Source organism: Zasmidium cellare, assembly GCF_010093935.1.
Source record: "Zasmidium cellare ATCC 36951 unplaced genomic scaffold M409scaffold_1, whole genome shotgun sequence".
NCBI classification, from domain to species: Eukaryota; Fungi; Ascomycota; class Dothideomycetes; order Mycosphaerellales; family Mycosphaerellaceae; genus Zasmidium; species Zasmidium cellare.
Window position 1 is genome coordinate 126,639 of NW_022986945.1, and position 14,521 is coordinate 141,159.

Here is a 14,521-nt window from a genome sequence, read left to right on the forward strand (position 1 = left end):
CGTCCTCCGCATCCTCAGGTTGGTGTTGGAAGACTGTCCATGAACGCGCTATCCGCGAGCGAATGCGAGCCACTCCCTATCTCAGCCTCCTTTGCGTAGAGTAGATGCATCTGGCGAAGTTGATGAAGTGAGCTTGTGCCTCGTAACTATGTGTCGATGACATTTTCTCCGTATCCGCAATCGCACGAGAACGTAAGAGCCAATGGAGAGAGGGGGGGAGAGAGAGAGGGAGAGGGAGAGAGAGAGAGAGAGAGAGAGAGAGAGAGGGAGAGAGAGAGAGAGAGAGGTCATAGCGAGGCTGCACGCATTTAAGATTCAGTCGTGCGCTCTGCGTGAGAATATTCCTTCTGCATGCTGGACTGTGAGGGCATGGCGTCGGATGACACGTGGATGCACAATCCAACTGGTCGTCCGAACAGAGCAGTGCATCTTCTTCTTTCCGCATGGATATCACCCTTCGTGCGACGTTACCGACTTTCTTGCTCCATTAAGAGTTTCATGTAGAGGGAAGTGCGGAGGAGGTGCAGCTCCCTGCATTGTCGTGCCGTCGTCGTGCAGTGAGGGGCAGTGTAACCACAATGGGCCATTGTTGTTGTTGTGGACGGGGAGAGGAGGATGTCTGAGATGGTGTCTCTCCCGAATCATCGATGGAGAGAGCACGTCAATTGTGAGAGCAACGTGATGTAGCCGCCCACGCGATCTGTACAGGGCGAAATGATAGTGATCGACAGCGCTGTCCATCACCAAGCAATCGGAGACCGAAGTGGACTTGCCATACGAGGGAATTGGAAAGAAAGGCAAGAAGAAAAAAATCCTCACGTGAGACCGCGACCCACGTCGGCCGGTGTACCAAGCAACAGGCGCGGAGGAGTTCGGTAAACAACGCGTCTTCCTTGAACACCCAGCAACGGTCATCATTCTGCCGTCAGCCACGCACCAATCCCAGCACGACCACACACCGCAGCGGCAACGGCCAGGAAGACCCTGGAACCTGACGATGTGACTGGTGTGCGAACCGCCGTGATTGACGGTCGCGTAGCGCTGAAAAGAGGGAAAGGAAGAAAATGCTGCTGGCGGCATTGCGTTGCTTGGGGCTATCTTTTCGGACAGGGCGAACGGCGTGGTCTGGCCGCGCGGTGCACAGACGGGCTCAGCTCAGCCAACAGCAGCTTGGCAGAGGTCAGGCGTTCTGTCGAGGCCCAGGGTGGGAGGACTTGGGAAGCTCAGAGACACACCGATATCGTGGTGATGAAGAGTAAACAATGCTGGCCAAGCGAGCTAAGAAGGCGACGGTCGTTTCTCAGAATGATATCGCAATCGTCTTATAAAAGCAATCCCATCACCTCACGATCGCGAATCTGCAGAATCGGAGAATATGACGTATAGTATCGTGGGAATCGAAGATGAGTGAGGTTGCCGCATCGAGCAGGAGGTGGGTGATCGAGGCAGAGGTTCGCGCGAGTCTGGCTTCCACCACGCGACGGTTGGGCGAAGCCACACTCTGCTCACGAGCGTCTAGGCGTGACCAATGGGTGCGGACGATAAGAGAGGCTTCAGCGCGAACGATGATGTGCGTCTGGAGGCGAGCGGGCGTGGGCGAATAGGCGGGCGGAGATTGAAGACGTTGGATGTTGTGGGCACGGCGGCTGAAACTTAATGACGACAGCTTGGGCGAGTCCATGTCGGCCATGCCACGAGATATCGCCATGGGAATGGGGCGAGAAGCCGAGCCATGTTATTGCAGTAGTAGTGCAGTGATGAAAGGCATTGTTGTAGTTGTGAAGAAAAGTGTCTGTGACAGGTCGAGACACGCGATTCATGAGACCGGGTCAGAAAAGGTCTGTGGACCCGAGCCCTCGCATTTCAATTGTTCCTTGCAGGACGTCTTGGTCCTCGCTCGAACTACAGTTGGCCAGGTGAGGTGGTGGTGCTGCGGTGGAACGCTCCGCAGAATGCAAGGCACACGTTGCGCAGCGAGAGCAGAGGCCGGATTGCTGGTGCCGGACATCGTCGATGCAGAAAGGAAAACCAGGACAGCGCAGGCTCATGCCTGATCGGACGTCAGCCCGAGTCAATCGGGCGCAGTAAACAGTCGATTATCGCGATGCCACGCTGCACTGCCTCTCCCATTCGTCTCTCGCAAGCGCTGACTGACCGGCCGCGGTGGAGTGCTGCGTCTAGTGGGTGTGTCTGTACCAGCAACTAGGTTGGTGCTCTCGCTTAAGCCGCGCTGTGCAACGACCGGGGTGGGGAAAGACGGCAACCCGCTACCTCAGCAACCAGCTGAGCACCACTGGACTCCTCCTCCACCACCGCGCCTCTTCTTCTCTTCTTCTTCACGGCCCGCCTTGCCAGCTGCTCGTCCGGACTCCAGTCTCTCGTTCACCGCAGGCAGGCAGGCAGTCGCCAGGAAGCAGGAGAAGAAGGGAGAGCGCTGCATCACCACCATCCATCACCACCCGCCTCGGCTTCATTCGCTTGCAACGTCGAGACGAGACGAGACGACACCTCCAACCCACCGCCGCACCAACCCTGACCGCCTCCGACACTCCTTCACACGAATCCCTCCTTTGCACGCCGACATATACTGCAGGGATATCAGCCATTGGACACTGCCAACGGCATTGCATCTCTCCGCGAGCTCCCTTAGCCGGCAACCCATATCGAACAGCGGCAGCCACCATTCTCCCACCGCATCTCACGACAACGGGCAGAGGGACCAGCAACGCCCCTCTCCCTCTCACGGCATACACTACCACCCACCATGGAATACTCGTCGCCCTTGGCGGCCATTCGTCCGCAGCCGCACTCGCCCTGGGCCAGTCGGAAGGACGTTCCTGAGAGCCGCGCCATGTACCACGGATGCAACACCATTGGGCCCTTCGACTTCAAGGCCATGAGCATGCACCAGCGCCCAAAGAGGAACGACTACTTCTCTCTGCGGCCGGTGCGTGGCTCGTCGCCCACCGCCAGTCTGACGGCCGATCTAGACGCCAACTTCCATATCGACAAGAGGTAATTGATCGATCTACATTCCTCGCTACTAAAGTCTCGATCCTCACTTACACCTCCTCTGCAGCCCTCAAGCGCCCACGCCAAGACGATCATTGTTCACCGCAGATCTGTTCAAACCCCGCGAAAATGCCGGTATGTGCAAGAATGCAAACGCTGTCATGCATGCAGCGCCTTCCAGAAGCGCACCTTCTTTGACCCTCCGCAATGGCTGACCATAGCAAGCACCAACAGATACATTTACGCCGCCCATCGAGATCGAGCCTGCCACGACCCCGCCCATTCCATCCTCATCACCCTACTGCGACGCCATGGACATTTCGCCGCTGCCACACAAAGCCCCCCACTTCGTTGCCCAGGTCACGCTGCCGTCGCCATCGCCAGAGGAGACGCCTGATGTAGCTGAGATCTCACCTGACCTCCTCTCTCCAGACGTTCTGCCCACCCCTCTGGCACCAGCCGTGCAGCCACCAAGCTTTTTGGAGCTTCCCGAGTCAGTGCCAATGCCCTTTGTCATGCTTGTCTGTGCTAACTTCCCCTGGCAGACGTCGACGACCAGTCACGCGACCAGCGTTGTCCCGAACGAAGGGCCACTCTGCCAGCAGCATTCCGCAGAGACCGACCACTGCCGAGACCCAGCTCCCGCCGTTTCGGTTCGGCAATGTCGCCTCCTCTGGCCTCTCGTGCTCGTCGACGCCCTCGCTACTAGACAGCTTCACCGAATCACCCGTCGACGACCCAAGGCCGTCCGGCACAGGCTCGATGCTGCCGCCTCCGCGTAGGACGTCGGTGAGCAACGCCAACCGTAGCAATGGTTCGCCGGCCAGCCATGTCAGGAAGCCTTCTGCCGGACGGCCAGCCTTTGTGCGACCGCAGAGGAAGTTGATCCGCCGATCGTTGAGCATGTTCCAACACCCTGATGATGTGATGAAAGAGGAGCAAGACACCTTTGAGCCTAGCTCAAACTTGTCGTCGGTCATGGACATTGAACCCGAGCATGTGCCCAAACTGCCGCACTTCATCCCTGATGGCGAGCCTGACAGCTTACCACGCATCACGCAGGAGACCATGCTTGAGGTTCTCAACTCTAAATACACTAACGACTACGAACGCGTCCTGGTCATTGACTGCCGATTCGAGTACGAATACAGCGGCGGTCACATCGAGAACGCTGTCAACTTCAACGACAAGCAACACCTGGCAAGTGAGCTCTTCACCGACAGTTTGCCCTCCAACACCCTCCTCATCTTCCACTGCGAGTACTCGGTTCACCGTGCCCCTCTCACTGCGAAGTTCATTCGGAGTCATGACCGCAACGTCAACGCCGCGCAATATCCCAAACTCACCTTCCCGGAAATGTACATCCTCGATGGTGGGTACAGCAAGTTCTTCACCGAGCATCCATCAAAATGCTATCCACAGAACTACGTCGAAATGAACGATCAGCGCCATGAACAGGCCTGCGAGCGCGGCATGGCCAAGGTCAAGCAGCACCGCCAGAAACTTTTCCGCAACCAAACGTTTGCCTTTGGTCAGAACCACGACGAGATGGAAGACTCGCCCACTGCTCTCGGACGCGGAATGGGCCCTCGTAGTCAGAGCACCTTTGCTGTCGGCACCGACGTCGCTGCGGGCATTGGCCAGTCCTTCCAACGTCGCATGGCCTCTTACTAGAGCACGATTATGTCTTTGAGCTTTTGCACTGCATGGCGACGGCGTTTCTGGGATGCGGGAGGCTTTCGACTTTTCCAGCGAAGGGCTTCTCTTGCGGCGTTCAAGCGGGCCGACTTTCCACGGCCACGTCTTTTTTCACACGCCCGGCGAGGCGTTGGGAGGGCATCAGATCCATACCGGCTTTTGTTTCTCAGCTTCTTTTCCTTCAGGTTACGTACCCTTTTCACGATCCACAGCAAGACCACCGAGGCATTCCACCATCCCGGCACAGCAACAACGATACCCAGGAGACCATCCGACCACATCCCTCTCACCAAGACCGAAACCTTTCTTACACTTTCCAACACGCCGACCGACCATCGATCACCATTGGCATCCCAGTCCGGCCATTCACGCCATACGTCCGTCTCCTCACGATTTCACCAAAGAGGCATCGAAACCACCATTTCACCGCCATCACAAAAGACCACATTCATCGCATCGAAAGGATTGCACCACCATCCAGCAAAACACAAACCATTTCCTGCTTCAGCGCCCCTTGTTTTCGACACTCTTGTATTACTGCTTTTCCAAAAAAGGATGAAACCATCAGACTGCTACTCTTGGGTTTTGTACATACTATTGAACAGCACCGACTCTGGATTGAGCGGGAATGTGCCAGAAGATTGTACATACTAGGGGACTGGGAGAGCGGGATTGAAGGTGACAGGATTAGCAAAAGCAGTTTGATACACGCGTTGTTGGGAAAGGCATGCATTGCATTGCAGAGGAGAGGAAGAAAACATTGACAGTGAAAAGTCGACAGGTTTGGGCTGGAGGAAAGCGATTGATCAACAGATGCATGAGATGAAGGGTGATGGGAGAAGTAAAAGAGTGAGGTGGTTGGTGTAGCCTCTTTTTGATAATGTCTCAAAACACATTCAAAACAACTGCAAGCAGTCACAATACTACTTAGCCACTCACCTGGATAAGATGGATTCTCAGTCTCACAGCAAGACTTGTCGGTGAGCTCTGAAGCTGCAGTGGGAGCGTGCGCATTGAGTAGCTTTGGTCGCACTTGCCTCATCGCATGTGACAGGGGTCTTGGCGTTCTTTCCTTATGTCCTGCGGTGAACTCAAGCCGACTTTATTCCAACCTCACCTCTCAACATCCATCACTGCCTCGTGTCATCTCTTGGGCGAACTCAAATTGCCTCAACAACACTCTTTTCGTCACTCTCCCCGGTACACGGGCGAATGCGGGTGTCGTCTCATCCATATGCAGCCACGGGGCCGTGGCGTTTCGTCCGAGTACTCCTCTCGCCAACACAGGCCTCTGATCAGCTTCTGAATGCAAGAAAGGCCCCGAAGACGTCCTGCGACTGGCATATCCACTCCTCGCCCCGTTCATGAAGACGTCACTCATCGTTTATGGTCCAGGAATACGCTCCCAAGACGGTAGTCCAGCACGCGACCTCGTCTTTGAATGGGGTGGGTGGAGGAAGTGCCGCAAATGATCATGGAAGCGTCCGAGAGCGTTGGCGACCAGGCTCCTGTGGTCCGACACGGCATTGGGATGTCATCGCACCCCCTCAGCTAGACGCCACTCTATGCGCCTGGCCAGGGTATCGGTATTGCTCACGCTGCTGTGCTCGTCCAAAGCGGGCAGGTATGACAGACATAACGCATCTCCTGCACGTCCAAGGCTGCAAGTCACTCCTCGCAGCAGCAAAGCTGTGTCTCCAAGCCAAGCAAAGTAGCGCGCGATTCTCCTCGTGCTCCACGATGTTGGCTCTGCCCCGATGTCATTCGCCGGGTGGCCAGCTGGTTGAACCATCTCGCTTGCGTGGAGTGCATGAGAGCGGAGCCGGCCAGGCATGGCAGTGTGGAGTTCTGGTTTCACACGCCACGAACGAGCGCAAGCACATGCTCGTGAAATAGTCGCACTGGATCCATAAGCCGACAGGAGGTGTCACCAACGGAGAAGTATTGAGGGGTCTGGGTCACCTTCTACTGGCACGTTGGGGACGTGTCTCGGTATTGAGGCACACACACGCGGCTGTGTCGAGGGAAGAAGGTGTCATCAGAGCTGGTACAAATGGCATTGAAGGTGGTCTTCACATGCGCCGAAGGAGCCTCAACACACAAGGCGACGCCACACTCCCTGGTCGTCGGCGTCTTTGCCGGCGTGGCTCCCATGCACATGTCAGTGGGATTGACAGGGCCGAGCTGCGACAGTGTCCACTCTCTTGGCTTTCACATGCTGCCCTCAGCACATGTTGAGCAGGGGCGAATCGCAGCGCAATTTGCTCCACGGTATCAAGGCAATCCGGCGCAGTGCAGTTATCTCGCGGGCGCTGGCGAATCACGCCCACGCCTCGACTCAGCTTCCGCCGCGATCGATGATGGGAGGAGTGCGACAAGACCTGTTCGTGAACAGCTCCTCGAAGGCAACCTCGAAGCTTCCCGCCCAGGTTGAAAGTCTGTGTGGCTGAAATCGAGGGACTTGGCCACGGGGCAGACAAGCGCGGGCCCCTGGTTGGCTGCGCGTGCAGGAGGCGAAGCGGGTGAGGTGGCATGTACGTCACCCTGAGTGAGGATTGAGCTTCCCTACCCTCTCTGTCACATGAAAATGCGACTTGGGTACAGCGCGCGCGTTTGTGCCGTCCGCCGGCAGCAGTGAGGTAAGAACCGACGCACATCTCTCAACAAGTCTCCCATTCTCTCAGCTTCATCGAACAAAACCCACTCTCTGCTGTAGCAAATTCTGCTCCCGTCCCCTCAGCATTCCAGTGTATCACAATCGTGAGCTGACCGCAGATACCCGACTCGGAAGCGCAACACAAACAGCTCGTACGTCTCGCACTCTGTTATAGCTCCAGGATCCGGGCAGCAGCATCGCTGACGGTGATTGCACAGGAAGCAGCGGCCGAGATAGCATCACAACCTCAGGGTAAGCACTCCACAGCAACCTTGCTCATGCACAACTTTCGACCTTCCCCCATCCCGCCCGTCGTCTCAGATCAAGATCGCACTCCTACTCCACCAGCAGGAGCAACAGCGCCCAACCACCACTGCTTCATCAACTCTTGTCCTCACGACCAAACCACTGACGGACGACGACGCAGTTCACCACCACCACAGATCAAGATGCCTCACGCAACCGAGACCTTGACCAACGGCGAGAAGCCAAGCTCGCAGTTCATCTCTCACCTGACCTCCTACCCTGCCGTCAACGACAGCATCGAGACGTTCAAGTCGAACCCCTACGGCAAGAAGTCCATTGAGCTCGCCGATGGCGTCTACAGCCGCTTCGGCAAGCCTGTCGAGCCATACCTCGAGACCCCATACAGCTACGCCAAGCCATACGTGCAAAAGGCCGATGAGCTCGCTGACTCCGGACTGAACACCGTCGAGAGCCACTTCCCCATTGTCAAGGAGGACACCCACACCATTGTCGACACGGCCAAGAGCTACATCTGGTGGCCATACAACTACGTCTCGGGCGCCTATGAAGGTACGAATTTACTTGCACACACTTTATCGATTTCCCCCACGCGTTTGCAGGAGATCAGCTCACTAACAGTCACACCACCCAACAGACGAGTACAACAAGACAGCCAAGCACAACGAGCGAGGCCAGGGCATCACGACGACGATCTTGGCCATCGTTAGCACCGAGCTCCGCATTGCTTCTGACTTCTTCCACGCCGTCGCCGACATCCTCGGCCCCAAGTACGAGGAGTCGAAGAAGAAGGGCAGTGAGTACATCAAGGACCTCGAGAACAAGGCCGAGCACTACAAGCAGATTGGTCAGGATAAGGTCAATGAGTACACGAAGCTTGGACAGGCCAAGGCCGACGAGTACACCAAGGCTGGGCAGCAGAAGACGGAGGAGTTGAAGAAGCAGGGCGAGGAGACCAAGGAGGAAGCCAAGAAGCAGGCTCAGGGCGCGAAGGAGGAGGCGCAGAAGAAGACTCAGAAGTAGAGCCTTCCCCTCCTCCCATTGCTGCCCGGAAACTACATTGGAACATAGACTGTTTGTGCTAACGGCGAATGACACACCAAAGGGAGCCGACGACCAAGGGTTGGAGAGAGATGACGCATCGGATTCTCATACCTCCCGGCTACGACTCGAAGAAAAATGACACTGGCGATGATGGAAGGGGTGACGGTGATGGTGTTGCTCATAGCAAGAAGGTTAATAGAGGTCGAGGATAGGGTGGAGTGGGCTTGACGACTTGCGTTTTACATTATGACTTGTTGTGAGCGATGCTGCTGCTGTTGTTGTTGATGTTGTTGTCGCGTTGGCTTGGTTTGGGACTTTTACTTCATCATCACTGTCACGAGCGTCTTAGCAGATCATTATACCACTCATCGTTTATCATGGATCATCGTTGCTGTCATCTCATCTTTCAACTATACATCACCGCTTGTTCCCCTGATCATCTCACCTCCCTCTCCCTCTCCCCCACAACCTCCAACACCCTCCGCGTCTTCCGATCCCTCTCCCCCGTATCCACCCGTCCATACGCCTCCTCGGCCTGCAGACAAACCTCCTCCTGCCACGTCCCCTCCCCCACCACAATACTATTCTCCCGATACCCCCTCTCACTCTCCCCCCAACACATCCCCACCGTGCCCCCAATCTTCTCCATAAAACCCCTCAACCCCTCCTCCCCACCCCCGGCATGATAGGATTTAAACGGCCCCGCGACGCTCCACCGCGGTCCCATGGACGACGTCACGATGCTGTCGAGATCTTTGACTGACACGACGCCGGAGGATACCAAAGAGCAGGCTTCGCGCAGCAGGGCGAAGGCGAGGCGGTTGGCCACGAAGCCGGGGGTTTCTTTTTGGAGGGGGATGGGGACGCGGGCGAGGGAGGTGAAGAATTTTTGGGTGGAGGTTATTGTGGTGGGGGAGGTGAGGGGGGAGGGGACGAGTTCGAGGAGGGGCATTATGTGCGGTGGGTTGTAGGGGTGGACGACGAGGAGGCGCGAGGGGTCTTTCATTCCTGTGCATTGTTGCGAGGCGGGGATGCCGGAGGTGGAGGACATGAAGAGGGCGTGTGGTGGGGCGTGGAGCTCGATTTGTGGCCAGAGGGTGCGTTTGAAGGGGAGGTTTTCTGGTCCTGGTCATTGTCAATCTCGTCTGCCTCTTGGTGGTTGCTGTGATATTGACATACCCTGCTCCTGCACAACGTCCGCCCTCTCAACGGCGTCTTTCAACGTCGGGGCTATGTGCAAACGGGCCAGGCATTGCTGGACGTCGGTGTTGACCAGGTAGGAGGTTATGTTGGCTTGGATGTAGGCTTGCAGGCCGGGTCGCGGGTCGTAGATGATGACTTTGGAGTGTGGGTCGCGGGTTAGGTGCAGGGCGGCGAAGGAGAGGCCGATGGTGCCGGAGCCGATTATGGCGATGGTGACGGTTGTTCCTATGCCCATCTTGATCTCTGTTGTTGTTGTTCTTGCTTGCCCTGTGGGTGTGGATGCAGTGGGTATATGGGAGTCGAATGGAGAGAGGCTGTCGAGAGGGAAGAGGTACAGACTGAGGAGATATAACAGTTCGAAAACTTAGCTTTCAGTCTTTCAGCTGTCAAAGGTCTAGCAGTGAACGGCTAGACGAGCATCCACTCTCTGCATTCCTCGGGGTTAGGACGAAACACGAAGACATTTGCTGAAAGCTGCAGCTTCGAGCTTCTGGCTGTCGACTTCTGGCAGATCTTGGCCATGCGTCCCACGACCAAAAAGTTGAGCATCGGGCGACATCAACCTCGAAACTTCTTCGGCCGTTTCCTCGAGAAAGCAACCAAACATCCACCGCAATGGCAACAGGCAAGAAGCGCCCAGCTCCGCAGGACGAAGACGTCGAGGTCGCGATCCATCCATCTCGCAAGCGACGGGTTGAGAATGGCCAAAGCCAAGCAGAACTTGCCAAAATCATCGACAACCTCAGAGATGAAGTTCCCCAAGTACGGATTGAAGCTACCAAGGCATTGATCAAGACGCTTTCCGCAAAGTCAGACGACCGGTCACAGAATCTGGACTACAGTCTCAACAGACTCATCAAGGGCGTCTGCAGTGGCGCGAAGGCCGCACGACCTGGATTTTCTATTGCCTTGGCTGAGGTTTTGAGATTGGGATTCACTGCTTCGGAGTGGAAGCTTCCCGGCATCGTCGACAGGATCATTGCCTCCACGAATCCGGACAGCAAGGCTCATAGCGATGAGAAGCGAAATGATTTGATCGGCAGACGGTTCGCTTTTCAATCGGTCTTGCAGAGCGGTGTCTTGGCCAATGCATCAGATAACGATGCACGATATCTCTTCGACGCTGTTACGGAGCTTGCTTCGCAGAAAGAATGGCTTCGTGGCGAATGCGGTGCTATGCTCTACGAGTTCCTCAAGAGTAAAGAGGGCAGCCAGCTGAAGGATGAGACTGTTCGCAATCTGATCAACTCGTGGCTTGACAAGGGCCTGCTCAAATCTCCAGAAGGCGTGGTTCTGTGGTTGACTATCAAGAAGGCATTTCCGGACGTCAAGCTACCGAAGGGACAATGGCATCACAATGACCCTCTTTCTTCTCAAGAACGATCGACTCTTGGCAAGATCTTGCAGAAGAATGCTGTCGAGGCCGGGGAGGAAACGAACGGGGCGGCGAAGAAGCAGTCTGGCGCCAGACAAGTCAAGCCGAGCTTCGTATGGGACGTCATCCTCGGATACCTCTACAAAGAAGGCGAGAACAAGTTCTCGCAGTTCTGGGATGAATGTGTAGCTACGTCGGTCTTCTCTACGGCATCTTCCACGGAACGCAAAGCCCTTGGACTGCAAATTTTCACCAAAGCCATTGGAACCGCCCCTGCAGAGCTGCTCCAATATGTGGTACATCCCAACATTGTTCGCTGCATCCTGGACCAACGAGCCAAAGGTGATCGAGCGTTGTTTGAAGCTGCTAAGGTGCCGTTGAATCAAATGGTCAATCGAGGGAGGAACGACGATGGCTCTGATGCTGCCCAAGCCATTGTCAGCAAGCTGCTAACGATTCTGCCTCCAAATGTGGACAAGTTGACCAGATCGACAGTGGAAAGCCTGCTTGCTGCGATAGATGAAGATGATGACCTCGCCAACACTGCTGTGGGGGTAATCAGTCTCATGCGAACGCCTGGTCTTGAAGACACTGCAGAAGCTGAAAAGAAGCGCAGAATGCTGGCAGATGTGCTACTCACAATCATTCGAGCACGACGCGGAGAGCCAGAGCAATTTTTCGACGGCCCCGAGTCAACTCAACTGGCGGAGTGGCTCTCTGAACTTCTGAAGGGGTTGACGAATCTCGGATACAGCACCTCTGGCGCGAAAACAATTCCCTCGTTGACAGCGACATCCCAGTCACTGTTTCGAGATAGGCTGATGTCGTGCCTTGGTCACCTGGTAGACCTTCCACTCAACCGTGCGCTTCTGGCACCAACCTTTGTCGTAGAGACTCTGCGTGAAGCAGAAAAGAGCCTTCTCGACAAGCTCAGTGATGAAGCCTTGGCTGTGTTGAAAGACGCTCGCAAGAACCTCAAGGACGCAACGAAGAAGAGTACGAGTACGACCAGCGGCACGGCGACGTACATGCAAGCATTCCGACTGCTACTTGCTCTCGGTATGCTTCAAGTGTACAAGCAGGAACCCGACAGCATTGGTGTGTTGGAAGACATCAATGCATGCTATCACAGCCCGAAGGAGGCTGGCGATGCGTCTGAGATGCTGGTGGAGCTCTTGTTGAGCTTTGTATCGAAACAGTCTGCGCTCTTCCGCAAGCTTGCTGAGCAAGTCTTTGCAGCTTTTGCATCAGAGGTGACCGAAGATGGTCTGCAGTCTATGATTGACATCCTTTCGCAGAAAGAGAGTTTGGCTGGTCAACAGGAACTGTTCGATCAGAATGATGAAGATGAGGCCGATGGCGGTGCCGAGGAAAGTGATGAAGAGGACGGCGAAGACGATGAAGAAGAAGAAATCGATGTGGAGGACATGTCGGATGTCGAGCTTGTCAACGGCGAAGTCGTCGAGAAAGAGGACGACGACGACGACGATGACTTGAACAGCGATGAAGACTCGGAGGGTGGTGAAGGAGACGAAGATGAAGAGGCTGCGTTCGACCGCAAACTTGCCGACGCCCTCGGCACTGCAGGGATGGACTCCGACGAGGATGAGGACGGATCAGATATGGACGACGAACAGATGATGGCTCTGGAACCTCACCTCACCAATATATTCAAAGAGAGGCAGAAGGGCTCAAGCAAGAAGCAGGACAACAAAGACGCCAAGGAGAACATTGTCAACTTCAAGAACCGAGTTCTGGACCTGCTCACGGTCTTCGTGAAGAGCCAGTATGCCAAGGACATTACTCTTAACCTCCTCCATCCTCTAGTAACCCTGACCCGGACGACCTCGAACCAAGCAACCGCGAAGAAAGCACTCGGTGTTCTGGAGCAGTACTTCGACACCTGCAAACGATTCAAGACCGGACCAAAACTAGACTCTGCGTCTCTGCACTTCACTCTTCTCGACGCCATCCACGAAGAGATGCGTCAAGGCGGCTCCAAAATCCATGCTGGCGCTTGCAGTCGCTCAAGCCAATTTCTCGCAAAGCTGTTAGTCGCGAAGGATGAGAAGCATTGGGAGGCTGTCGCGGGGAGGTATGTCAAGTTACAGGCGGAGTGGAGGAGAGATGGGGAGAAGAGTAAGATCCACCCAAGTGTTTTCAATGAGTGGCATAGCTGGTCGATGCAAAGGTAGCGTGGCTCAGCAAGAGGTAGATCTTTGACAGGCAAGTCGCACGGTGTTTCCAGGCTTGGGGTCTGACTTCCAATACGGAGGCCTGACAGCTGTCAAAGTCCAAGACAGGACGTCCCGACAACGTTATCCGCAAAGTCGACTCACAATGCTTTGCAACCATTTCAGGCACCAGACATGTATCACGGCACCAGAACGTACGAGGAGAATCAGTGACACTCTTCAAACAACATCAATGGCACAACTTGTCGCGAGAGATGTCACGCCACCATTGTCCAGCAAACCAAGCGGAGTTCTCGCCGGCCTGTCGGGCCTCGCCGTGAACAGGGGAAGGCCAACAGCACGTGAATCCCAAACACCAAAACGCAATCCGGCGGAAAGTCGCTCTCTCGTGATATGTATCCTGTACGACAAACGGTGTCGTCGAAAACAATCCGTAGCCCACGCAAATAGGTAGGAAGCTAGACATTCCTTCTCTATTGATCTTGTTTCTAATATCTTGCACTCAACGCACGCTGCGCTACGGAAGAGATTCAATATGGTACAACCACAAGGACAACGATCTAAGAAGGCATCAACGATCACGACCCATCAGCCACAACATCAGGCCTCGCATCTAGAACACTACCTCGACCTCGTCGCCAACGCTCTGCAAACTCACAAACCGGCGGTGCATCTGTACTTCCTCAACAACACCACGACCAGTCAACCGAAACACCCCACCACCCGACCATAAAATCACCATGTCCGCCCTAAAAGGCCTCTTCCTCCTCGGCGGCTTCGCCTCCCTCCCCCTCACAATCGCCTACATCTTCACCGCAGACCACTCGAGGTACCACTCCCCACCCCCCTCACCCATACACACAAAAAAACTAACACGAGGTCCTTGTGGTGTAGAATGACAATCGGCACCCCGGCCGCCGGTCAAATCGCCAAACGCTTCTCCAACTTCGACGAGAAGGCCAAGGATTGGCACCACTCGCCTGAGGAGATTATGGAGGCGAGGAGGAGGAGACATGCGTTGATGAGGGGGGAGGGGGTGTGATATCTTGAGGGGTGGGAGGGGGTGTGGAATTT

The 14,521-nt window shown here is 55.5% G+C and overlaps 5 protein-coding genes across 5 annotated transcripts; 4 read left to right on the forward strand and 1 right to left on the reverse strand.

Moving 5' to 3' along the window:
* Positions 1 to 2,764: 2,764 nt before the first annotated feature.
* M409DRAFT_15686 (uncharacterized protein) lies at positions 2,765 to 4,686 on the forward strand (the record flags this gene model as incomplete). The annotated part of the gene is made up of 4 exons (XM_033803298.1): positions 2,765 to 3,015; positions 3,080 to 3,147; positions 3,238 to 3,505; positions 3,558 to 4,686. 4 exons carry the CDS (start codon positions 2,765 to 2,767, stop codon positions 4,684 to 4,686), a joined length of 1,716 nt encoding a protein of 571 aa, XP_033674291.1.
* A 3,129-nt stretch (positions 4,687 to 7,815) lies between these two features.
* M409DRAFT_15687 (uncharacterized protein) lies at positions 7,816 to 8,653 on the forward strand (the record flags this gene model as incomplete). Its single annotated transcript, XM_033803299.1, has 2 exons — positions 7,816 to 8,182; positions 8,268 to 8,653. The coding sequence occupies 2 exons, from the start codon at positions 7,816 to 7,818 to the stop codon at positions 8,651 to 8,653; spliced, it is 753 nt and encodes a 250-aa protein (XP_033674292.1).
* A 457-nt stretch (positions 8,654 to 9,110) lies between these two features.
* Positions 9,111 to 10,112, reverse strand: M409DRAFT_48388 (uncharacterized protein; the record flags this gene model as incomplete). The annotated part of the gene is made up of 2 exons (XM_033810924.1): positions 9,111 to 9,799; positions 9,854 to 10,112. 2 exons carry the CDS (start codon positions 10,110 to 10,112, stop codon positions 9,111 to 9,113), a joined length of 948 nt encoding a protein of 315 aa, XP_033674293.1.
* Positions 10,113 to 10,492: 380 nt separating this feature from the next.
* On the forward strand, positions 10,493 to 13,447 carry M409DRAFT_15689 (uncharacterized protein; the record flags this gene model as incomplete). Its single annotated transcript, XM_033803300.1, has 1 exon — positions 10,493 to 13,447. One exon carries the CDS (start codon positions 10,493 to 10,495, stop codon positions 13,445 to 13,447), a length of 2,955 nt encoding a protein of 984 aa, XP_033674294.1.
* Positions 13,448 to 14,187: 740 nt separating this feature from the next.
* On the forward strand, positions 14,188 to 14,489 carry M409DRAFT_15690 (uncharacterized protein; the record flags this gene model as incomplete). Its single annotated transcript, XM_033803301.1, has 2 exons — positions 14,188 to 14,276; positions 14,342 to 14,489. The coding sequence occupies 2 exons, from the start codon at positions 14,188 to 14,190 to the stop codon at positions 14,487 to 14,489; spliced, it is 237 nt and encodes a 78-aa protein (XP_033674295.1).
* Positions 14,490 to 14,521: the final 32 nt, after the last annotated feature.